Source organism: Cyanistes caeruleus, chromosome 24 (assembly GCF_971803275.1).
Source record: "Cyanistes caeruleus chromosome 24, bCyaCae1.hap1.1, whole genome shotgun sequence".
Classification (NCBI taxonomy): domain Eukaryota; kingdom Metazoa; phylum Chordata; class Aves; order Passeriformes; family Paridae; genus Cyanistes; species Cyanistes caeruleus.
In genome coordinates, this window is record NC_141724.1 from 1,153,413 (window position 1) to 1,178,705 (window position 25,293).

At 51.0% G+C, this 25,293-nt stretch overlaps 1 protein-coding gene across 3 annotated transcripts; it reads left to right on the forward strand.

The window, feature by feature from the left end:
* Positions 1 to 10,704: 10,704 nt before the first annotated feature.
* Positions 10,705 to 25,036, forward strand: CD34 (CD34 molecule). 3 transcript variants are annotated; one of them, XM_086861791.1, is made up of 8 exons: positions 10,705 to 11,281; positions 16,505 to 16,627; positions 17,017 to 17,306; positions 17,790 to 17,879; positions 19,745 to 19,892; positions 21,351 to 21,397; positions 22,142 to 22,306; positions 23,535 to 25,036. In XM_086861791.1, exons 1-8 carry the CDS (start codon positions 11,230 to 11,232, stop codon positions 23,727 to 23,729), a joined length of 1,110 nt encoding a protein of 369 aa, XP_086717917.1. In that variant the 5' UTR covers positions 10,705 to 11,229; the 3' UTR covers positions 23,730 to 25,036. The 3 variants fall into 3 exon arrangements, with proteins under 3 accessions (XP_086717917.1, XP_086717919.1, XP_086717918.1); XM_086861793.1 differs by lacking the exon at positions 10,705 to 11,281 and adding an exon at positions 16,140 to 16,280 and having other exon boundaries at positions 16,449 to 16,627; XM_086861792.1 differs by lacking the exon at positions 10,705 to 11,281 and adding an exon at positions 16,165 to 16,280.
* The last annotated feature ends 257 nt before the right edge of the window (positions 25,037 to 25,293 follow it).

Genomic DNA, 25,293 nt, shown 5'->3' on the forward strand with positions numbered 1-25,293 from the left:
CCAGGGACGGGCAGGAATCTGTGCTGGGCACCAGAGCTGCAGCACTTGGAACATTTATTAAGAATAAATCAGGGTTTGAACGAGGCTCCTTGAACATGGTGGGGATGATTTGAGCCAAGCTCTGCCTTTTGATTGAATTTTCCTCCCTTTGTTCGAACTGCTCTGCGGTGAGGGGAGGCAGCAGCACCCCCTCAGCTGTGAGACCCCAGCAGCCCTGGCCCCCTCCCCGTTTTGGGGGGACATCTGGTGCTGTCGGCTGAGCAGTTCCAGCACAGCTCCCCTCCGCTGTCACCGGGAGACGCGGCAGAACAAAAACAAAAGACGTGACAAATTTGTCCTTTTCTCTTTTATAATTAACCAAAATATCTCGTTGTGTAGCAAAGCGTGGCTCCTAATTAACAGACAGGCGAGAGGCTATTTTTAAAATCCAGACCCCCAGTAATTATATTTTGCAGCAGAGAATGATATTTCAGTCAAACGCGACAGACAGTGAGCCAAGCTCCCATGTGAGGCAATTAATATTTCACACCTGCCAAGCAAATCAGTGGCAGGGAGGGGAGGGGATGGCGTTGATGCTGCACTGGGGGGGCCCTGCCTGATCATGGAACACCCAAAATCCTTCACTTGGCTGTGGAGGATCCAGCACTGGATGCTGTTGGGACAAAGAGAGTTGGCCAAAATGGAAAACAGGAAATAGAATGGGGAGAAGATCTAGGGGAAGGCTGGAAAGGGGAGAGAAATAATCAGAACCTGAATTAATCAGAACCTGAAATAATCAGAACCTGAAATAATCAGAACCTGAAATAATCAGAACCTGAATTAATCAGAACCTGAAATAATCAGAACCTGAAATAATCAGCTCTGCTTTCCCCAGTATGTTACCGCTGGAGATGAACAGATCACACAGACACAGCTCGAGGTGTGGTGAGAGAGAGTTTATTTTTCTTCCCGGGATTTATAGGCTTTTAACCACAGCCAGGGATGGGATGGTCAGGATAACACTTTCTCACTGCTCTGGCCATGAGAGATGCCCATCACAAGACGTGGAACAGAAAGAATGTACACATATCTATGTTTGCAGTTCCTGTCCTGGGAAAGTCCTTAGAAAACTATGTTAGCAAGCTCAAAATCTGAGTTTTCAGGGCGACATCTCACCCTTTTTGGTTTAACAAAAAGAAAAGAAAAAAGAACAAAGGAACTAGCAACATTATAAACAATCAAAAGGATAAATAACAGGAAAATACAATACTCCATACAATCAGAAGGCTGTCATTTCAGGGTGATACCAGTACAAAGTTATTTTTCTTCTCCTGGCCCCTGTGGGGCTGGAGCACAGCGCTGGCTCGGGCTCCTCTCCTCGCCCAGGGCTCTGCTCCGCGAGCCCCTCGGGGCTGGAGCTGCCCCTCTCCTGTCCACACCAGCCTGATCCTTTTCCTTCTTCTGGAGACAAAAGGCTGTGTTTCCTCACACTGTTTGTGCAGCTCAGGATTAATCTGCCCGCTAATGGATAATGTGTCAGCCTTTGGATGCCCTGGAAGTTGGGAGGGGATTCACGGGCGTGTGATGCCATCTGCTTTAGCGGGAGGGTTTGGAAAGCTGACGTTCAATTTGTTCTGCAGGATTTGACGGCGGATTATTCTCCAGATTCCAAAATAATTAAGGGAATCAAAAAGCAGAAAGAATGATGACAAGGAGGAGGAAGCAGAGGGAGGGGAGGCAGCTCTCGACCCGTGCTCTGGCTAGGACGGGCTGACAAACCCTGCCTGGGGAGGTTTGCTGTCCTTTGTTCCCGTGCTTGGCAATAAAATTCCACAAGCAGTGAGGAGGCAGCAGGGCAATGCTGGAGAGCAGCAGAGCCACAGTTATCCCTTATTCCTGGCTAATTTTAAAGCTTTAGTGTTGAAGGAAGGAGCCGGTCAGGGGAAGGGGTTGTGCAGCCCAGAGTTGCCTCTCAAACCCTCTGTGCAAGGTGCCCCGGGCACTGCAGCTCTGGAAATTTCCGAATTATGGAGGAATCTCGTCCAGGCAGGAACCTCTATTGACCTCCTGCCACCCTCCTAATGAGAAAAGATGATGGTTACACTCCAGGGGGAGGAAAAGCAAACAAACCTCCTTTCCTCCACAAAAACAAACCCGCAAACCTGTAACAATTAATCTGAGAGCGGCCAGGAGAGGTCCCAGGACGGGGTTTGCATTTCCAAGGCTCTCTCTGAAACACTCCTGGGAAGTGATGGGGCCTGAGCCTGCCCAGATCGATCCTGTGGCCTTTGCCACCCCCGAGCTTTCTCTAAATGATGCGGTGTCACCTCCCATCACCAACCTGAGATAACAGACAGGGCTGGGAGAGCTGTGTCCCACAAGATCCAGGGAAAAGCCCTTTTAGCTGGAAAAACCAGTCAGTTCAGAGCATTCCTCATCCCAAACTCCCCGTGTGAGTTCCCTCAGTCCTCCCACTGCCCTGGCCACACTGAGCAGCGCTCATGACCCTGCTGTGGCCACCAAGGGGCCACCCTGAGCCTGGAGGGGACAGAGGGGACTGGAAAACTCTTCCTGGGCCTGAAACCCTTCCAGATGCTCTGGGAGTACCCAGAGTCATTAATTCCATTCCTGCAGGAAGTTCTGCACCTTGGTCATTCCTAATGCATTTTTTATTATCTCATAAATGTATTTTTCCACCACAGGACTGAGGAGAAGGGTTTGGGGTGGTGCCCATGATTTGGATGCCTTTTCATGGAATCATGGAATCACAGAATCGCAGAATGGCCTGGGTGGGAAAGGACCCAGGGAAAGGATTAAAACTCATCCCATCCCACCCCTGCCATGGCAGGGACACCTTCCCCTGGCCCAGGCTGCTCCAAGCCTCATCCAGCCTGGCCTTGGGCACTGCCAGGAATCCAGGGACAGCCCCAGCTGCTCTGGGCACCTGTGCCAGGGCATCCCCACCCTCCCAGCAAAGGATTTATTCCCAATATTCCATCCAAACCCACTCTCAGTGCTTCACCTCCAGTCAGACCCTCTCAGCAGCACCGTGTGAGACGCACCGTGACGTGTGGGGTAAAGGAGACCAATTTCAGATGGGAATTCTGTGGCATGTTCCTATGGAATGTGACTGTCCCAGCTCCCCCCTCGCTGCCCCTCGCTCCCCTTCCCAGGAGGTTCCACTGGATACCGTCTACTTCCATATGCGCTTTGATTCCCAGCGATCCTGGGAGCTTTTTGTTCTATTATTCACCGTGGGCCTGTGCTGTCTGCGCTTATTATCAGCCATCAGAAGGTACCTGGGAGTCTGCAGCCTTCCCAGCCACTCCTATTGTACAAACACATCAATAAATAAGTGGTGTCTGAATTTAGCTGTGAGCTCGTAACTGCTGCCAGAGCCCTGTCATTTTTTCAGGTCATCTGGCACAGCAGTTAAAATAGTTTTGCTGTTGCATCCTTCTCTTCAGGAGACAACCAAAGAAGTGGCTCTTAGGTTTCTATTTCCTTTTTATTTATCCCTCTAAGAACAAGGACGCAACTTCAAACTCCAGAGCAAAGGAGGTTTGGAATGCAGGCCCTGGCGGTTTCTAGAGCAGTGGGTCAGGAGCAGCAGGAGTCAGTAATGACCGAGGATGCTCCCATCCCTGCATTTGAACAAATCCTCCTTTGAAAAACGGAAAGCCTCGTCCCTCTGGGGCCTCATTTCCCAGGTAGAAACCAGCAGCACTTTATTATCAGCAATTTCCAGGGTGGAGGCGAGGGCCTGCTGCAGTCCCGTTCCCCTGGTGCTGCTTTTCATCGCTGCCACCGACGGTTTTCACATCTCCTCCGGTGCCCCAGCAGCACCTGGCACTAAACTGCTGTTTACTCAAAGCCATTCCTTCATTTCCTAATTACAGTTTTGGTTTCTCTCTCAGAAACACCACCAAAGTTGTTTGTTTTGTTTTTTTTTTTAAGGATGTGCTTCCTTTGCATGAATTACAGCTGGAGGTGGGGGGGATCTCCCTGGAAACAAAGGCAGTGGAACTGAGATTATTTTTTTCCTCTTTCTCTAATTCTCTGGGCAGAGAGGATGCTCAGCAGGAGCCAGCCTGGCTTCTGGCACGTGGAAATTTGGGATCCACAAGGCAACCCATCAGGTGGTTGGATTTGAAGGATATTTGTAAAGAGAATAAATTAAACACATAAAAGCAGCCAATAGGAGATGTTTTTTCACCAAAAGATTGGTCAGGAATTGGAAGAGGCGATCCAGGGTGGAGTCCCCATCCCTGGAGGGATTTAAAAGATGTGTGGATGTGACACCTGGGGCCACGGGTGGGATTGGCAGTGCTGGGGACTCAAAGCCCTTTTCCAACCTAAACGATTCCACCACCCCACAGCTGCATTTAGAACGAGCAGCATTGCAAACAGTGGTTGTTTGGAGTTAAATTTTAAATTAAACATCGGATTCTGCTCGTTTGGGGCATCCACAAGATGGGATTGCTGCGGTGCTGGCGATGGATGCGGAGCCCCTGCTCACACGTTCCTGTGACATCCATAAACGGGAGAAATAAATTGCAATTAGCAGCTGCAGGTCTGGATGGAGGAGCCAATCTTCGCTCTGAATTACCAGATTTATGCTTTAATGATTTTTATCAGTGTTTGATGGTGCTGCTGTTTATTATAGTTAAACATTTTGGAGGGGGCAGCAGTGGAAAGCAATCAATGAAATGGGGTTAATGAGAATCTGACACTGTCCAGGGCTGTGATGGATGGGGACAGGAATGTGACTGGTCCAGCTCTGTCCTCTCCTCTCTGCCCTCTCACATTCCTGCAGCTCCTGGGATATTCAACTCGTTTTGGTACATTCAAACTAATGGGGAAATTTCCAGAAAAATAAAAAAAAAAATAAAACTATTTTGAGGGTATCTTGGTGCCTCAACACACTGAGAGCAGCTGCCTAAAATCACACTTGGTGCACCTGATGGCACAGGGTTACACCTGCACCCTGAAGAGGTGGGAAATTCACTTATTTAATCTTCCCAAGGGGTTATCATAAAATTCCAGCATGGTTTGGGCTGGAAGGAGCCTTAAAAATCCTCCAGTTCCACTTCTGCTGTGGGCAGGGACATCTTCCATTCTCTCAGGCTGCTCCAAGCCCTCTCCAGCCTGGCCTTGGACACTTCCAGGGATGGGATAGCAATTAAAATATTCGTTTTAGAATTAAAACCCATATATAAATGGTTTATATATATATATATAATATATATATATATATGTATGTATGTATGTATGTGTATATCTATATATTTATATATATATATATGGTTTATATATACATAAATATAAATATATAAATATATAATTATATAATTATATAAATATATATGGTATAAATATAAATATAAATATAAATATAAATATAAATATAAATATAAATATAAATATAAATATAAATATAAAATGTTTCTATATAAATATATAAATATATAAAGATATAAATATATACATATATATACATACATATATATATATATACAAGATCTATTTTTTTAACTTGAGCAAATTCTTGCCTCTTCATAACCCTTCCAACTGCATTTAACTGTGCTCTGCTATTTATCACCCCCTTGCACAGCTACTTCTCACCCACTTACACACAGCAGAATCATTTCTCCGAGAGAAACAGCCGAAAAAAAACCCTCAGAACCTCAGATTTCTGCTCTTCAGATCATATATTTTATTCCAAAAAGCTCTTGGAAATCTTTAAAAAAAGAAAAATAAATAAAAAAGAAAAAGAAGATGCATGGCTGCTGCAAGTCTAACACACTGTTAATAAAAGCGGTCTATTAAAACAAATTGCTGGGTATGATCATTCTGCTAAAATCAATATCTTCAAATAATAAAGCAAATATGAAGTGCACACACGACTCCAGGCAGGCAAACCATCTGCTGGAGAGATTGCTGCGGAGTTTTTTACGCCTGGAAGTTTTACTCTGTTGGTTCAGATCTAATGGAGGCGATGCTCATTTAGTGCCTCCCGCGTTCTCGCGCTTTGTGGGTGATTCCCGCTCTTAAATCCCGCTTTAAGGGGCAGGCTGCCATGGAAATCAAGGCACTTCAGCGTTTTTCCATGGAATTCTTCCCCAGAGGAATATTCTCCAGCGACAACACCCGAGGTGGAACGAGTCAAGAGGAATGGCCTCGAAAAACAAGGCGAGAAGGGGCAAAAAGAATTCGCATTTCCCAGGGGCAGGAATTGGTCTTTGGGTGGGAAAAAAGGGAATTCTGGCACAGGATGGGCACAGGGCTGGGAGATGCTCCATTCCTGGAGTGACCTGGAAACAGTTGGTGGCACATGGAGCAGCACAGGCAGGAAAGCACCAGCAGCAGGGCTAAATAAAGCCCTTTGTCGTGCTGGGAAGGAATCCCTCCTGGATTTGAGACGGGAAGAAGGAGGTCCATGGAGATGATATCTCCCCACCAGCGCAGCAAAAGCGCCAGCAGAGGGAACAAGGAAATCCAGCAGCAGCTCTGAAACTCAAAAACCCCCTCAAATTCCCCTCAAGTTGTGTTTTTGGCGCTGAGAGGGGAATGGCTCTCACTGAAGTCCTGGGAATGCCTGGAGGAGAAAAAAGGAAGGATTCAGGGAGAGGTTTTAGTCTCCCTGTGCAGGAGGGCAGCATGCCCAGGGCACTCCCAGGGCCTTCAGGACACTCTGGTGCAGAAATTGAGGCAGCAGCCTCTCCAGAGCTGCCTCCCCACAAAGGATGGCCTGCAGGAGGCTCGGGATGGAGTTTCTGAAGGAAGCATTTCCTGCCCCGACAGTTACAGTATGATTACGCCACCCTGCAGATCCCAGCACAATAAAACAAATGGATGACAAGTTTTTAAGGAGATCACAACGAGGATGATGATATCAGGGGCAGCTTTGGGGCTCTTTGACCTTCTTTAGGTGAACTCCATCAGTTTTTCCCTCAAGAGCTGAACCCCATCAGTTTTTCCCTCAGGAACTGAACCCCATCCATCCATCCATCCATCCATCCATCCATCCATCATCCATCCATCCATCCATCATCCATCCATCCATCCATCCATCCATCATCCATCATCCATCCATCATCCATCATCCATCATCCATCCATCCATCCATCCATCCATCCATCCATCCATCCATCATCCATCCCTCCATCCATCCATCCATCCATCCATCCATCCATCATCCATCCATCCATCATCCATCCATCCATCCATCCATCCATCCATCCATCCATCATCCATCCATACATCCATCATCCATCCATCATCCATCCATCCATCCATCCATCATCCATCATCCATCCATCCATCCATCCATCCATCCATCCATCCATCCCTCAGGAATTGAACCCCATCAGTTTTTCCCTCAGGAGCTGAACCCCATCGGTCCATCCCAGGAATTGCCTGCTCAGAGCAGAGTTTGTGCTCCCCTGCAGGGACAGGAGCTGTCCTTGCTCAGCCCTGGGCAGGATTTGGTGCTGTGCCAAAGCAGATGTGATCCCAACAGCATCTTCCTAGGAGAAACAACCCAAACTTCACTAAATCCCATTTAATTTGCAGCTCCATGCTCTTCTCTGGCTGTCCACCATTCCCCAAAGCTGGATCTCCTCCTGCAGCATCTCCTCCTCCTCCACCAGCAGTTTTTGGGGGCTGAGCGTGCTGGAGGTAGGAGAGGGAGCTGCTCTGTCTGGGAATGGGGCACTCTGCTTGCTCAAGCTGAGGGTTGGGATGCAGAATTTGTGTCCTTTGGGTTTTCCCCGTGGCATGGCCCTGCTCCAAGTGCCTCCCCGTGCCTTGGAAGTGCTGTGGAGAGTTATTACTCGCTCCAGTTTAAGTGGGAAAGTTATTAAACTGCTTTGAAACCCATGAATGGCAATGGGGAGGTGGGTGCAAGGTTGATTTATTTGATTTTGCACAGAAATAGCCCCCAAACACTGCACATCCTCTGGGTCAGCAGTGCTGCTGCCTTGGGAGGATGGTGGGAATGGGATTATTTCATCTGTCCAAAATAGTAACTTTTAGGAGGTGAGGAAATGACCGCACTGAAACCATTGTGTGCCATCTGCCTGCTAAAATACTTATAGAAAACATGTTTCCTGGCATATAGCTTCCCAGCCATATGTCTATTGCATCACTCACAATTAAATTCAATCACCCTTAAACACTTGGACAAAATCCCAGCCCGTGTGAGCGAGCCCTCACGGCCGTGCCGGACGGAATTTGGACGCTCGATCCCGTAAATGTTGGGTTGGAATTGGCTCAGGCGTTGTTAACCTGATACAGCTGATGCTGAGTGCTGCGAGATAATTCAAGGGCATGTTCCTTATTGTGGTCTTGCCATTCCTGGCCATAAAAAAGGTGTTGGGGCTCTGAGAGAAAGGAAATAATCCTGCAGGGTTTGCTGGAGTCACTTTGAACGGGTTTAAAGGGAGGGTTGTATCCATGAGAAAAGGTGGTGCCTCCCACTCATGGAATAAACAGAAATAACTGGAGGGCCTGGTCACAGCTGGATATTTGGGATATTCAGGATATGCTGGGAGGTGTGTGCACAACAACAAAGCCTGGCTTGCTCTTTGTTAGGCTGGGTCAGGTTTTTGTCAGCTGTGGGGGGAAGCAGGGTTCCGCTGCCGTGTGTCCAGCACAGCAATCCCTGCAGCACGGGAATGAGCAGGCTCAAAAACCTGAGAGGTTCATGGATGGAGGCATCCCTGGGCCAGTCCATGGAAATCCTCTGAGGACAGCGCATTCAGTTCGGGAATTATCTCAATAAGTCACTTATTCTGTGGGTTTGTGGCTCTTCCTTTGAGGAAATGTTGGATTTCCCTGTGCTTAGCTGAGCCACTCTCCCAAAAGGAGCTCTGTGGGATGCTCTGACATGGGAAGTGCATAAATAGGAATGAAATCCCACATCTCTGACACAGGGAACGTCGTTCCAATGCAAACCAGCTTCCACTGGAAACCAAACCCATGAACTTCCCGTGCACGGTGTCTGCCAGACCCAGCCACGGCCTAATTTTAGTCCAGCTCGCTATTTCTGGTTTGGTTTTGAAAGGTGAGACAAACCCAGCAGCCAAACCCAGATGATCTCGTTGGTTTCTTTCATCCAGGAGCAGCCTGGGCTATGGAAAGTGTCCCTGTCCACAGTAGGGGGGGAATGGGATGGTCTTTAATGTCCTTTTCAACCCAAACTCCTCTATGAATCTATCACTCTGATTTCCAGTCATGTTATTCAACCCAAATTCTCACTTTCATAGACAAAAACATATCTGTTATTTAAATAAGACTCTTGTCTCACTCTGCCTTTCACATTTCATCTCTGAATTCATTTTCTGGGCTGATATGCAATGTAAAACCTGGTTACACACTGAGTCAGGCGCTTCCCAATGTGTGCGTGTCTGTTTGAGGGAGGAAAAAAGGGAAAAAAAGGAAAAAAGGGAAAAAAGGGAAAATTCTTGGTGGGAGCTGTTGGAGTCAGCAGGGCTGTGCCCACACTCAGGTTTTAGATCACATTTTTCCAGGATATTTTGGCCTTTAATAGAGCTGTGTGTCTCTGTCAGTCAGCAATAGATTACTGAACATAATAGAAATCTTTATATAGATGTTGGAGCCCTTTGCTGAGCTGCAGATGTTTCCTTCCAAGAAACATTTTCCTGCCACAGAATCACAGAAGGCTTTGAGTTGGAAGGGACATTTAAACACCATCTCATCCAACTCCTGTACCATGCTAAAGGCAAAAGCTACTGGAATTTTGTCCCACAATAAATGTGGAAATATTATTTGAGGATTTCTTTGTAGGTAACACCATCCTGGGGTTTTTTGTGCTTTTTAATCCTTTGCTGGCTGTAACCAAATGATGGTGATTCCTGCCCAGGGCAGGGGCTTGGAATGAGACTTTAGCTCCCTTAAAACCCAAACCGGTTTCTGTGATTCTGTGACTGTAGAAGTGTCACAGGAGCACCCACAAAAAGATATTACACTGAGTAAGAGCTTCCTCATCCTTCCTTCCACAGCTTTTTTTCCTGTCCACCTCACTTTTCGATTTCCTGCTCCCAATGACTCCTTCAGCACACCCAGGTGTAAAAGAAAAGATGGAATTAAGACTGGAGTTGAGTTTCCCAAGTGTTCATCTCCTGCTTTTTTATACCCAAAGACCAAAGTTTGACCCCCAGACTGGTTTGGGTTGGAAGGGGCATGAAGGATTCTCTAATTCCACTCCCTGCCGTGGATCCCAGGCTGCTCCAAATCCCATCCACTACCCCAGGCTGCTCCAAATCCCATCCAGCATGGCCTGGAGCATCCCAGGGATGGCCATTCCCATGTGAGGACACAGAGAATCCCTGGTCCTGCCCTTCCTGAGCTGGTCCCAGGTGCCTGCAGTGCAGAACCAGAGAGCTCAGCTCCCCTTGCTGAGCTCAAAGCTGCAGCCGGTGTTCTGTGCCGCTCCCAGGGCTCCCACACCGCTTTCCCAACGAGCTCGGGGAAGTTCTTGCTCTCCTGTCCTGCTCCTGCTCCAGCTTTAATGCCAAAGATTTTGCCTGTGGCTTTTCTCTGACCCAGCCCTTCTCCAACCCATCTCACTCTTGCACTGGAGTTAATGGAGTGGCTTCAGCTCAGCGATGATTCCACATCCTTGAGCTCCTCGCTTCATTTGCTGAGAAAATCCCTGATCCTGAAGCCCAACTTGAGCATTCCCCTGTTTCCCACGGTGCTGGGACCTCTCCTGGAGTGTGCTGGGCTGCACCTGGGGCTTCCCCCCATCCCTGAGCTCCTCGGGCTGTGCTTGCCGTGCTCGGAGGGAAGCCCAGCCTCAAGCCCTGCATCCAGCTGGATCAGGCTCCGTCCCTGCCCTCCCCCAGCCAGGAAAGCAGCAGCTCTCAGGAAAGAGTTAATCCCGGCCAGCCTTTGGGATCCTTCGCTGGGGAGAGGGCTGATCTTTTGTTTGTTTTGAAGCTGCTGGCAGGAAAGTGGGGAGGAGAAAATTACCTAAGTGATAGAGAGCTTGCCATGAACTATATAAAACTGGGAAATCAAAGCGGAGAAACTCCACCTCGCAGTCCCGGACCACAAGCACAACCCCTGAAGAGAAACCCACCCCACAAAGTGAGTGATCTCAAAGGCTTGAACTCCAAGCAAAGCCGCATGAGCTCAGAGCTGCTGCAGGACTGAGGAGCCCGGGTCCCAAAAGCGGCGCTTTTTTGGGAGTAGGGAACGCCGCTTTTGGGAATTCCCACAGCCATGAAGTGGAGGCAGCTCCTGGGCATCACCCTCTGCGTGCTGGAGCTGGCTGGTGAGTATTGACCCCCAAAGTCACAGCAGGGACAGCGGCGTGGGGCAGCTCCTGGCAGCAGCAGCAGCTCGGGGGGAAGAGGCTCCTCCAGGAGTTTGGGATCCGAAATTTTGGGATTCCCACCCAAAAACCCTGCGGTGACATTTACAGCGTTTGCATCGGCATCCCCGGGGAAAAAAACTCACTGCTGCTCTGAAAAGGGCAGGGATGGGGATCTGAACTCCCTAAAAAATCCTGGATAAGGAGAGGGGATGGGAATGTGGCAGGAAAAGGGTGCAGCCGCAGTTCAAGTTGTCTCGCTGGTGTAAATGAGCCACGCTTTTGTTTTGTGGTTGGAACTAAACATTTGCTGGAAATCAAATGAATCTCCATAAATATTAAAATCTCCTATTGCAGCTCTTCAAATATTCATCATATGAAGCAATGAATAACAGCACCGAGATTTTTCTCGAGGTGCTACTTTTTAAAGGGTTGTATTTTAGGGAAATATTATCATTTTTGTCCCAAACCCAACAGCCATGAGGTAATAAAAAAGGACTAAAAAAGTGAAGCAGCACTGTGTGTGTTGCCTGGTGTGCTGGGACAGGAGCCAGGAGCCTGCGGGTGTCTCCTCAAATGTAATTTTTTCTTACTCACACAAATGTGAGCGACGAGATCTATTGCAGGAATTCGCTGGGTTTTGTTCTCCTGTTTCACAGAGCTCCTTTTGTGTTCCCCTGGCTGCCCAGGTAAATTGCTCACCTGAGCTGCTGGCTGACCCTCCAGTCTGTGTTAATTTTACAGGAATTAAATAAAAAAAAATCAATTTTATTTGAGTAAAATGACATTCAGGGCTGTGAGGGTGTGAGACAAAGGCATGAGGCAAACCTTGAGCCTCAAACCTCGAGTTCCAAACCTTGAGCTCCTTGTACAAAACAAAAGTGATGGAAAAGTGATAAAAAGTTCAGATTTTGGAAGGGCAGAGCCATTGGGCAGCAGAGGCTTTGATGCTGCAGGATTAATTCATGTCCCTGCACAGCCCATGGCCGTGATTCCTGCAGGATATTCCTGGCTGGGAGTGCAGGAGTTGGTTGTAGCTGCTGGAAGAAGTCAGGCAGCTCATCCCTGGGGCTCTGCCTGTTCCCCAGCTCCCTGGGGAGTCCCAGAGAATCCATCAAAGGCTCCGGTTGTGCAATTCCCATGGAAATCCCGATCCTGTGGCTTTGGGCTCGAGCTGCTCCTGGCAGCGCTGCTGAGGGTGGGAGCAGCGGGCTCCTCCTGCTCCCAGGACACCTCCGTGTTTTATAGGAAAACCCCTCGTGCCCCACTGGGACAGGGACAGGAGTCCCACAGATGTGGGGTGTGGATGTGGTGGGGCAGGATGGAGCTCGGGGTCTGGGATCTGACCCCACAGGAGAGAATCCCCTGGGAAACCCAACTTGGAAGGCAGCAAATCCCCTGGAAATGCTCTCCTGGCCTCTGCCCCGATCTCTGGGGCTCTGCCTGAGTTTCCAGGAGCACGGGAGAGGTTTACAGCCACCCCCGGTCTGTGGAGTGGGCTGCTGCTCCCAGACCCTCCCAAGCTCCTGGGAGGATGCTGGGAGCATGTCCTGGAAAAGTGGGGATGGATAAAGCACATGGAGAGCTGTCCTGTGCTTGTCTCAGGGCTGGAAAAGGGAGCATGGATTGCATTTGCACCTAATAAAAACTCTTTATTTCTTTTACTTAACCTTTCATCTTTCTGTTTTATATACTTTTCATTCATCTCCGCCAAGCTTGATTTCCAGAGAAATCTCTTTTCCTGCCATTTTCACACGTTCTTCCTTTCCTCCACTCCTTTTGCAACACTTAGGAAAGTTCTGAATATCAGGAGAGGGAAAAGAGACTTTAAAACTTCCAGCTGCTCGAGTTTAACATCCTTTAGAGGCTGCTGCTCCAGCCAGGAGAAATCTCAGCCCCGGGAAGGTGCTGAGCTGCCCGAGAGGCCCCAACCCCAAGGAAAGCCTTGGAGAAACAGCTGGACTTTGGTGTGGCAGCTCGGGGGGCTCCCCCAGCCCCCCAGCCCCACACCCACATCCTGTCTGAGCGAAGGAAAAGGGGGAGGGAAGGGATTTTTATCAGATATTTCCAGAGGGAAGAGGGCTCCACCCGCTTGAATTCCTGCCACATGGCTGAGAGCTGTGGAGCTGGAAAGGCATGAGTAATGCCGGCTGGAGTCCTTGGAGGGGCTGCTGAGGGGAGCTGGGGCTGGCTCCAGCCCCAGGGCTCTGCATCCCCTGGCTCCAGAGCTCCTTTCCTTCATCCCATGGTTCATCTATCCTCCTCTCCTGCATCCCATGGATCCTTTACCCTCCTCTCCTGCATCCCCTGGCTCCAGAGCTCCTTTCCTTCATCCCATGGTTCCTTTACCCTCCTTTCCTGCATCCCATGGATCCTCTATACTCCTCTCCTGCATCCCATGGATCCTTTACCCTCCTCTCCTGCATCCCCTGGCTCCTTTACCCTCCTCTCCTGCATCCCCTGGCTCCAGAGCTCCTTTCCTTCATCCCATGGTTCATCTATCCTCCTCTCCTGCATCCCATGGATCCTTTACCCTCCTCCTCTGCCTCCCCTAGCTCCAGAGCTCCTCTCCTGCACCCCGTGGTTCCTCCACCCTCCTCTCCCACATCCTGTGGTTCCTCACCCTCCTCTGCAGCCCTGGGACCAGCAGTGCCCTTGTGCCAGCCCAGAGCATCCCTTTGCAGCCCCTGGAGCTCCTGGAGCGCTTGTGGAGCCTGGGAATGAGCTCAGTTAGAGATGGGGCTGGAGGAACTCCCCTGGCCCAGGGCTGGAGATGTTCCCCTGGCCCAGGACTGGAGATGTTCCCCTGGCCCAGGGCTGGAGATGTTCCCCTGGCCCAGGGCTGGAGATGCTCCCTGGACCAGCACAAGGAGCCAGGGGTTGAGCAGGAAGGTTGCCAGAATTAACCAGGGGATCTGAGCCAGGATCAGCTCAGGAGCTGCAGGTTCCCGGAGGTTCCCAGTGGGATTCAGCCCCCTCAGTTTTGCTTGCTGTGGGTGCAGGATTGGGATCCAGTGATGGAAACTTTCCTCCTCTCTCCTGACCTTTTGCCACTGCAGAGCTTCTCTGTGGCCCCAGCTTCGTGCTCAGGGATGAGTCTTGGAGCAAGTTTAACATTTATACTGTTGCCTTTTCTTTATTCAATCTAAGATCCTTCCTAAGCCCCATTATTAAAATATCTTTAAAAAATAATTTACTTTTTAAAACCTAGGTGGGTGAACTCCATGGGTGCTGGGAAGTGCAATTTTCTTTCCCATCCCTGCATGGTTTTGCTCCTGCACGCATTTGCATTGCCAGGTGAAGATTTCTCCCAGGTTAATAAATAGCTTGGCTTAAACTCTAAACCCTCAATCCTAACAAACTCACAAAGTTTAATAAAGCCATTAAAAATGTATGGTGCAATAAATAACCCTCTTTAGCTGAGCACCACGTGGATTATCCAGCCCACATCTGGATCATTATCTATCTCATGAGCCCAAAGATTTCAAAACCAAACCTGATCCATGTTTGGTGGAAAAGCTCCTGCACACGCTCCAAGAAAGGCAAGAAAAAGAAATCCAAAGTGACAGCTCCTCTCCCAGATGACTCTGAGCAACAGCCAGGCTTCCACCGCAACATCCAGTGCTGAAAAGGCTTTGATCAGAACAACCTGGGGTGCTTTAGGAACATCTGGAAGAGCTCAGAGGTGCTTGGGTGGCTGTGGCACTCGGGGAGGTCAAGCCCAGGCACTGCATTGTTCTGCTGCTGATGAAGTTTCCTGCTGGTGGCCACGAGGACACGGAGCTGTGCCTAAAGCCTGGCCCTGGCCCTGTGCTGCTCCTGGCTCCGGGCACGCAGAGGTTCCTCCGCTCTGGATTTGTTAAAAGCCAGCAGGAAAACTCGGTGACCTAACCAGCTGGAATTGTCTTGGAGGAGAAGGAACTTCTCCCCCAGAAATAAAATCTGTGCCAGAACCTGGACTCCAGCTCCAGACACCTGCACTGAGCCCTCAGCAGGGCCCCTGAGCAGCTGCAGCCCAGGATGGGGTGGGAGGGATGGGATGGGATGGGATGGGATGGGATGGGATGGGATGGGATGGGATGGGATGGGATGGGATGGGATGGATAGGGTGGATGAAGATGGATCAGGATGGGCAGCTCCAGTGGGGGCAACCCCACAGGACCAGCCTGGGCCCCTCTTTGCCCTCAGGACCAGCCCTGCCCCAGCAGCCACGGCCAAAACGAGCCCCGGTGAGCTCGGGCTCTGCTCCTCACCAACCCCCAGGCTCTGGGGAGCCAAGTCCTGGCGTGGGGGCACAGAGCAGCTCCTGCCAGCCCCCTGCCAGTGCCCAGTGCCCCAGCTCCCAGTGGGGCTGGAGCTGCTCAGGACCTGCCAGAGCTGCTCCATCTCTCAGGGTGGTTTGGGAGGATGAAGTAACTTTTCTTGGAGCTGGGGCTCCCCTGGGCAGAGCTACAAATGAAACAACACATTCTGTGTGATTTTCTCTTCAGTGCCTGGATAAGAATCTTAAACACCATGAGCCCTGGGGTAGAGACTGAAGCTGTTTGTTAAAAGTGGGAATAGATCTTAGGGAGAGAGAAGGTTAAGGAATGAGGGAAAATGCATTTTCACTGACTCACACAGCTCATTTCAGCAGGAAAAGCTGGAAGTGTCATCTCTGCAACGCAGCAGGAAGCAATATATAAACTTTAAGTTAGAGCAGCAAACCGCTCTCCAAACATTCTGCTTTACCTCCAAAGATGTTTTCGCTCATGAGTCAGGGCTGATCCCAAGCCAATGGGAATGTTTCTATTTACTTTGAGATTGTGCCTGCAACTGTAAATCCAACTTATCTGTCCTGAGGCACACAAGTGATCTCTTCCAAGGCTTGATTCTTTCCTCCCAGGATTACAAACCCAACCTCCTCTGAAATCCAGCTTTGTGCAGAGCTTTGTGCATCCACCAGTGAGCTGAGGATGGGGTGAGGGTAGGAACGAGACCTGCAAGGGCTGCACCAGAGTCTGGTGTCACCCAAACGCAAAGTTCCACCCCTGAGCCTCTCCCAGACGCGCCCTGAGCCTTCCTGCCAGTTTGGGGCGAGAAAAAGCGAATTTGGGAGAGCAGCTAAAGCTTTCCTGCTTTCCCACAGGGGCTGAGGGCTGGGCTGGGGGCTCAGCAGCCCCTGAGAGCTGCGTGTTCCCCCAGGCTGCGCTGCCAGGAGCACGGCGGACACCCCCACAGCGACGGCAGCGAGGGACGGCAGCAGTGGGACAGCCAGCACCGCCAGCACAGCCACGGGACACGCCAGCAGCGCCAAACCAACCTCTGGTAACCCCTCCCTTGCTTCCCTCTCTGGTTCCTGGTAGAGTTGGTGGGAATAATTAGATTTATGAAGTGTGTGGGCTCGCCATGGTTTGTGCTCTCGAAAAAAAGAGAGGCTGAGTGTGGTGAAAAGCTTTAATTCCACCCCAAAAAATCCCACCTGGGGACGCCCAACCCAGGCGGCTCAGCCCCGTCCTGGTCAAAACAAAAAGCTCAGTGATGTTTGTCTCACCACGCGTGGGAAGAGAGTCTTTGGGAGGAGAGGACAAGGGGGAATGGCCTCAAGCTGCAGGAGGGGAGATTTAAATTAGATATTGGGAAGGAATTGTTCCTTGGTAGGGTGGGCAGGCCCTGGCACAGGTGCCCAGAGTCCTTCTCCTCGTGTTTCCTCCAAGCTGGAACCGTGGCCGGGTCCATGGCCACCAGCCCGACATCAGCGGGGCTCCCAGAGCAGATGAGGACGAGCCCCCAGCCCAGCCCGGCCCCCACCTCACTGCTGGACACCTCGGTGGGGCCACACGGGACTCCAGGGGTCTCCACAGCCCGGGACCCCCCGACACAGCCCAGGGACACAGGGACGGACACCACGGCCTCCACGGTGACCGGGAGCAGCTCTGTGGCCACCTCGGAGCATCCCCCTGTGCCAACGGCCACCACGGCCCCGCAGCCGGCCCCGAGCCCTGAGGTGAGTGAGGGTGGGGAGGATGGGGAGGATGAGGATGGGGCTGGGTGGTGAGGATGGTGAGGATGGTGAGGATGGTGAGGACACTGAGGATGAGGATGCTGAGGATGAAGATGCTGAGGATGCTGAGGATGGTGAGGATGCTGAGGATGAGGACGGTGAGGATGATGAGGATGAGGATGATGAGGACGGTGAGGATGCTGAGGATGGTGAGGATGATGAGGATGAGGATGATGAGGACGGTGAGGATGCTGAGGATGGTGAGGATGATGAGGATGAGGACACTGAGGATGAGGATGCTGAGGATGAGGATGGTGAGGATGCTGAGGATGGTGAGGATGCTGAGGATGAGGACGGTGAGGATGCTGAGGATGGTGAGGATGCTGAGGATGGTGAGGATGATGAGGATGCTGAGGATGGGGCTGCCTGGGGGCTGCACTGACCCCCAGCCCCACTGACAGCAGCGCTGTGTGCTCTCCCTGCCAGCCTGCCCCCGCTGCCATCAGGTGCCACCGTGCCAGGGACGAGGGGGACACCGGAGCCATCTGCCTGCGGCTCAACGAGTCCCGGAGCTGTGTGAGTGCCCCGGGGGCCGCGGGCTGGCCGGGCTGGGGGGGTGCCATGGCCTGCAGGAGGGGATGGTCCCCAAGGGCTGCATCCCAAAGGGGGAAATGCAACCCCCCAACCCCATCAATCCTTGCCCTGAGCTGCGGGGTCAGCTCAGCTCCTGAAGCATCTCCCACCGCGTCCAACGGGAAACTGCCTTTGTTCTTCTTCTTCCTCTTCCCTGTTGGGAACAAAAGTGCCCTTTTTTGTCTTGCCAAGTGCCCTAGGAAAGAAAACAGGGCATTGGAAAGGGCTGCCCAGTGTCCCCAACAGCTCCTGAGGGACCCAGGGCTCTCTGTGACCGTCCTTGGCCTTGTGCACCAAAAATGAGACATTTTTAGCAGCAGAAGGGGATCTGCTGTGGGTGGGAGGCAGAAACCATTCCCACTGGAGGCACAGCCTGCCCCAGAGGGTGGAAAGTGGAAAGAGGGTGTGAAATGTATCTAAAATGTACGATTTATGTTGTTTATATTTTATATATTATTATAAATGTACAATTTGTCACTGAGCCGTGCTGCTGCCACTTAGGACGAGCGAGTCTGGCTCGGCTTTCCTGTGCGGATGAGTGATTAAATGGCATTTAGGCTCGTTCCTGTTTACAGGAGCAGGAATTCACCGGGAATATCCTGCGGGATCCCGATCTCAGATGCCATCTAGTGGGCTCTGATCCCGTCCGGGCACAGGGTTTGTGCTGCCCTGGGGATGCAGGCAGAGCATCCAGAGCCTGCCACACAGGCACAGCTCACACACCCAAAAAAACACCCGAACATCCCCAATTCCAGCACCCTCCCGGCGCTGCGGTGGGAGCAGGCGGCTCAGGCTGGAGCTGGGAACCAGATTAGAGCAGTCCTGGAGGGCAGCAGCCAGCAGGGACCTCCTGTCCCTCTCTCCTGCTGGCCTTTCCCGAGGCAAATGAGCAATCAGCTGGCACCCGGCGCCGCTAATTGCGAAGGGAAACTCTGACACTCCGATGAGTTCTTTCCACAGCAGAGAAAGGAAAATGCTCACTTGGGTCTCTTGTTCCATCTTGGCCTTCCTGTGCCCGAGCCAAGCTCTATAGAAACAGCCGAGAATGATTTGTTTGTTGTTCTCCCGTGGAGGAGTTTCACATGGAGGATGGAGGGAGCCGAGCCCGGGGCAGCTCCGGGGCACAGCGAGGAGGGCACCGAGCCCTTGCCAGGACAAGGGGGCTCTCACACAGCCCCAGCGTGGGCTTGGGCCCAGGACAGGGCTCAGGAAGGGTTTTAGCAAGGCCAGGCTCTGCCTGAGAGCCTGGAAGCAGCCCCCAGGAGAAAACCCATCCTGTCTGATCCAGAAACTGGCCCACAAAGGCTGCAGCTCCTCACTCCTCTTCCTCTTCCAGCCCAGAGTCAGTTCAGCTCTAAAATGTGAGAAATTTGTGGTTTTTTTACCTAGCCTTTGATCAGCAACCTAGCAAAAACATTGAAGACATTTCCTAAACAGGAAGGCTCAACGCTTCTTTGTTATTTCCCTCCTTTCCCAGCCCCTGCCTGGGACTCTGAAACAATAGGGCTCTTCAGTTGTTCCAGCCCAAAAACTGGGGACACTTGCCGTGAGATCCAGGGCCTAAATTTAGCTTTGTTTAAATGCCATTTTCAAGGGTTGCTAAGAATATCTCTGTTTTATTAATTCTCATTAAGTTAATGAGAAATGAGCACCTCCAAGGTGTTGGGGTGGGAGAGGAGGGTCTGACACCCAGCTCAGCTTTCCCCAAAATTCAAAGGGGAAAGCACAACACCTCCACCAGCGTGGCTGAGGCTGAGGATTGCTCACTTTGCTTGGTTTAATGGCTGCTCTTGCTGAAAATTTTGCAGGAAAACTTCTTAGAGAGGAAGGGATGGGATTTGTGGCAAGCAGTATGTGAAAATAGAACCCACACCGTGGACTCCCCCTGCGAGATCAAACTCACTCCCTCCAGCCTGGACAGGGACTGCTTGCTCCTCATCCTCAAAGGAGAGAAAGGTCAGTGGAGCTGATTCCTTGGCTGTGATCCACAGCTAACGGTGTGGGCAGTGGGACAGGGAAGGGCTGGGAGACAGATCCTGGGAGGAGAAACCTCTCTGCAGTTCTGCTCCTTCTTCTGGGGTCCTGCTGCATCCCTGAGGCCGTGGAGCCACCTCCAGGAGCCACCCTGGCTGTGCACAGCCAGGCCCTTGGGTGTGCCACGAGCTGCAGGGTGTGGGGCTCATGGAGGGGGTGTGTGGATCAGTGTGTGCAACGTGTGTGGTGTGATCAGTGTGTGTGAGCTGATCAATGTGTGTGATCAGTGTGTGTGGTGTGATCAGTGTGTGTAATGTGATCAGTGTGTGATCAATGTGTGATCAATGTGTGTGGTGTGATCAATGTGTGATCAGTGTGTGATCAATGTGTGATCAGTGTGTGATCAATGTGTGATCAGTGTGTGGTATAATCAATGTGTGATCAGTGTGTGGTATAATCAATGTGTGATCAGTGTGTGATCAATGTGTGATCAGTGTGTGTGGTATAATCAATGTGTGATCAATGAGTGATCAGTGTATGATCAATGTGTGATCAGTGTGTGATCAATGTGTGATCAGTGTGTGGTATAATCAATGTGTTGTCAGTGTGTGATCAGTGTGTGATCAATGTGTGTGATCCGTTTGTGATCGATGTGTGATGTGATCAATGTGTGTGGTGTGATCAATGTATGATCAATGTGTGATCAATGTGTGTGGTGTGATCAATGTGTGATCAGTGTGTGTGGTATAATCAATGTGTGATCAATGAGTGATCAGTGTATGATCAGTGTGTGATCAGTGTGTGATCAATGTGTGGTCAGTGTGTGATCAATGTGTGTGATGTGATCAGTGTGTGATCCATTTGTGATCGATGTGTGATGTGATCAATGTGTGTGGTGTGATCAATGTGTGTGATCAGTTTGTGTGATGTGATCAATGTGTGTGGTGTAATCAATGTGTGATCAGTGTGTGATCAATGTGTGATCAATAAGTGATCAGTGTGTAATAAGTGTGTGTGATGTGATCAATGTGTGATCAGTGTGTGTGGTATAATCAATGTGTGATCAATGTGTGACCCGTGTATGATCAATGTGTGATCAGTGTGTGATCAATGTGTGTGGTGTAATCAATGTGTGATCAGTGTGTGATCAATGAGTGATCAGTGCGTGATCAGTGTGATGTGATCAACATGTGATCAGTGTGTGATCAATGTGTGTGTAACGTGATCAACGTGTGTGATGTGATCAATGTGTGTGGTGTAATCAATGTGTGATCAATGTGTGATCAATGTGTGATCAATGTGTGATCAATGTGTGATCAGTGTGTGATGTGATCAATGTGTGTGATCAATGTGTGATCAATAAGTGATCAATGTGTGATCAATGTGTGATCAATAAGTGATCAATAAGTGTCGTGTGCTCTCCTGTTTCCAACCTTGCAGACCCTGACAACCTGCTGAACGCGCTCCAGAAGTCTCACTGGGAACAGGTAAATCCCTGGAGCGAATTCAGCTCCTGGCCAGGAGGGGTGGGAGGTTCAGTTAAGCCCAGCTCAGCTGGGCTGGGGGAGATGCTCAGACTGGGCCCTGCTCCAGTTTGGAGGTGCCTGAGGGGATCCCAGTCCAGGCTGGGTGGGCTCAGAACACCCTGGGACAGCGGGAGGTGTCCCTGCCCATGGCAGGGTGGCACTGGGTGATTTTTAGGGTCCCTTCCAACCCAAACCATCCTGGGATTCTGTGGCTGATGCAGCACAAGGGACCCAGCACAACCCATGGGGGCAGAAATGCCTGAAAAGGCTCTGGAAAATGCTTCCTTAGCAAAAAAAAGAAAAAGGCAAAAAGTGTAAAAGCACTTTCTTAGCAAAGGTGAGACCCCAACAGTCACTCTCAGCTTCCCCAGGGGCCCAGGCTGATATTAATGCTAATTAATGATGATAATTAATACCCTGAGGCTGCCAGTGGCTCTCGGGGTATAAATGGCAGAGCTGCAGCACTCAGATCTCCCCTGGGCTGTGCTCCAGAGGACAAAATTCCCAGTGCCACAGGAGGCTGGGAATGAGGCTGTGAGGACGTGAGGGCTCCCAGGGCTGGGGCAGCACAGCCCAGCTCTGTTTCCCGAGGTGAGGAGCACCATTGTTTGAAGCCTGTGCAGCAGATGCAAACGTTTCCTGTTTGTCCCACTCCCGGCTCTCTTTGGTGTTTTGGGGTTTGTTTTTTGTTTTATTTTTTTCCAGTTTGGAATAGAATCCCTTAAAAAGGAGAGCAGGAGGAGCCAGAGGGACTCTTCTCAGAAGACGCTGATCGCGCTGGTCACATCTGGGCTGCTGCTGGCCTTCCTGGGCCTGGCTGGATATTTCCTGATGAAGCGGCGCAGCTGGAGCCCCGCGGGAGAGAGGCTGGTCAGTGCTTACAGGTGGCAGAGCCGCAGCTAGAGAGGAGCCCAGGGGGGAGAACAGGGGGATGGACACCCCTGTGCTCTGTGCTCACTGCACAGGGGGAAGGGGAGCCTCTCTCCTCTTCCAAAATCAGCTCCTGCAGCAGCAGCACCGCCCCTTTCCCGCACCCAATTCCAGCTCTAACGCTTATTTTTGCTCAGCAAAATATGGGGTTTTTTGTTCATTTTTTTTTTGTGATCAAAAAAAAATGTTGTTTTTTTTGATCAAGAACTGATCCAGCAAGAGCCCTCCAGAGCCACTGAAACCTTTTGAATGTGTCATTAAAAGTGACGCCCTTTAATTTCCATTCCTTTGTGTGAGTCCCGTGTCTGTACCCATGCTGTAATAAAGGCAATTTCCCCCCACCAGCCATGGCAATAAAATGTATCAAGAAAGAAAGAAAGAGGCAGAAATTTCCTATTTCCACTCTCCCCTCTCCAGGCAGGCTGACCCTGAGGACTCCTCCCCACCTTTTGGTGACTTTTGGGGGATGTGACCCTGTGTAAAGCGATGATTCCCCATCACTGCCCAGCAAGAGCAGCCTGGGAGCCCCCAGGGACATTTGAGGATGTCCCCAGAGCACAGAGCTGGGAAATGTCTGTGTCACGCTGCCTCAGTTTCCCTGGAAACCCCTGGCAGTGCCAGTCCCAACCCCAGCTGAGGATTCCAGCCCACCCATGGAAAGGAGACAGAGCGAGCTCCAGCCAGGGGAGTGCTGGGTGCTGCTGAGGGAATTCCAGCTGGGAATTGCCACCACTGCCAATCCCAGGGCTGCACAACGTCTGGGGAGCTCTTGTGAGGGGATGGGGGCAGCTCTGGATGCTCCTCACAGGCAGTGCCCGGCCCTGCAGAGGTGCAGCTCTGCCACAGCTCCACAGGAAGGCCAAGGGAAGCAAAAGAGACAATTTCCACCATTTCCATCCCGTGGTGGTTCTGCCTTGGCCAAAGAGGTTCTGTCCCAAGGCAAGGCCAGCTCCAAAACCTGCTTGGGAGAAAACAACAAACCCCAACAGCTTCTCTGGCAGGTGCTGGAGGAATGGCTGCAGTTCTGGGTGATTTTCTCGCTGCTCGTTGGTTCAGACCCTCTGCTCCCCTCCTCGTCAGCGAGAGCAGTGCCCTGACCTGGGGCTGTTTGTCCTCCCTGCCAGGACCCCTCACCCTTCCCTGACCGTGTCCCTTGTGTCCCTGCCAGGCTGAAGACCCCTACTACACGGAGAGCCAGGGGAACAGCATGCTGATGAGCCCATCCCAGGAGCCAGCGGAGCTGCAGGAGAAGCCAAACCTCCCAAACCTCAACGGGGGCACCCAGGAGAACGGGACGGGCCAGGCGTCCTCCAGGAGCGGCCGCTCGGGCCGGCAGCAGAGCCCTGCCGACACCCAGATGTGAGCAGCAGCCCCCAGGGCAGGGCAGGAGATTTCTCTGCACATACAGGGAATTGCAGACCTTCTGTACCTTTATTATTGCCTCTGTGGAGAACTTCAAAACCAGCCTGAAGCACGCTGAGCTGCCCAAGAGCGGCTCTTCTGCCGCCTCCTCCTCCTCCTGCTGAGCACACAGGACTCCTCTCTGCAGCTGTTCTGTGTTTTTGTTGTTAGAAGAACATCAGGACACATCCCAGGGCCCTCAGCCCCTCCACAGCTTTAAAGCAGAGGCAGAGCTGGGCTCCAGCAGCCCGGATTTCTGGTAGCAATATGTTAGGCTGACTAAAGTAGTTAAATTGGGACTGCAGTGACAAAAACCTCTCAGGTTTCAGATAGTTTTGGTTAACAGAGTTGTTTATAATCTCATCTTTATGTTTAAGTGCAGGATTTCTTCCTCTTCTGACACCATCAGGCATTTAACCCCTTCCTGTGCTTTAGGGCTCCTCTGCTGTTTCCTACTCCAGCAGAATTTGCTGAAGCTCTGTAAAACTTTCCACGTGGAATTCAAGGCTGAAATATCAACTTCCTTTTCTCTGAGTCCTGCCACAGCCTCCTCCTGCCAGGGCTGGGGGTTGTGGCAGGCAGAGGCAGCAGTTTATCCCTTGGGTGAGATGGAGAAGGCGAGGTTGGGCTCTGTGGGTGTCTGGGGCAGGAATTTGGGGATGGGAGGTGCCGAAGGGCTCCTGGAGGGATGAGAGGGAGACAAAACCCCAGCTCTGCAGTGGGAATTCCTCTCTCTGGGCCAGGAGCAAAGAGCAGGATTTTCACTTTGGGAAGCACCAAATCCCAGCAGCAGGAGCAGGTCTGGCCCCTCTCCATGCTGATCCCACTCCAGGGAGGCGCTGCTGGAGCTCGGGGGGACCCAGGGCAGGTTTGTTCCCCATCCCAAACACATTTTTAGGGAGCCAAAGCCCTGATTGTGCCAGACAGGAGGAGCTGTGGTTCAACACAAGCACCAGCAGCCACCTCCACACCCCAAAGAAGCCCAAAAATGGCCCTTGAAGCTGATCTACCCTCTCACAAGTGAATTCATCCCAAATTTCTCTCAGTGCTGAACACCTGAGGAGAAGGGATTTTTTTTCTGGTACAGTGCTCAAAGCAATGACAGCAGCATCCATCACCACCTGGGGCTGGTTTTATTTGTGGGTGCAAGAGCCACTTAAACACAATTAAAATATTCCAGGCTGTTTGCTTTGGTGTGAATTGCTTCTCCCAGATCTCATTGTAAATAATCCCGGTCGAAAAAGAAAAATAATGAAGCACTAAAAGCGGTTTCTCCACCGTGTCCAGCGTGTTTATCCCCGTGGGATGCGTGGCTCTGGCTGCTGCCAGCAGGATGGGAGGACAACACCTCACAGACAGGTTCTTTCCCAGCAGAAATCCCATGAATAAAGGCTCTGAGCACATTCCTCTCCCAAAAAAACCTCTGCAGGATGAGTGACGTGCAGCAGACACACCTCGTTTGTTTGATTTGTTGGGTTTTTTTGATGTTTAAGACACCCAATTAGTTCCTGGAAAAATGGATGAGA

Coding starts and splice junctions, on each gene's coding strand:
- CD34 (XM_086861791.1), top strand. CDS start 11,230: ATGAAGTGGAGGCAGCTCCTGGGCATCACCCTCTGCGTGCTGGAGCTG. Junction 16,628..17,016: donor CAGCGCCAAACCAACCTCTG/GTAACCCCTCCC, acceptor GTTTCCTCCAAG/CTGGAACCGTGGCCGGGTCC. Junction 17,307..17,789: donor AGCCGGCCCCGAGCCCTGAG/GTGAGTGAGGGT, acceptor TCTCCCTGCCAG/CCTGCCCCCGCTGCCATCAG.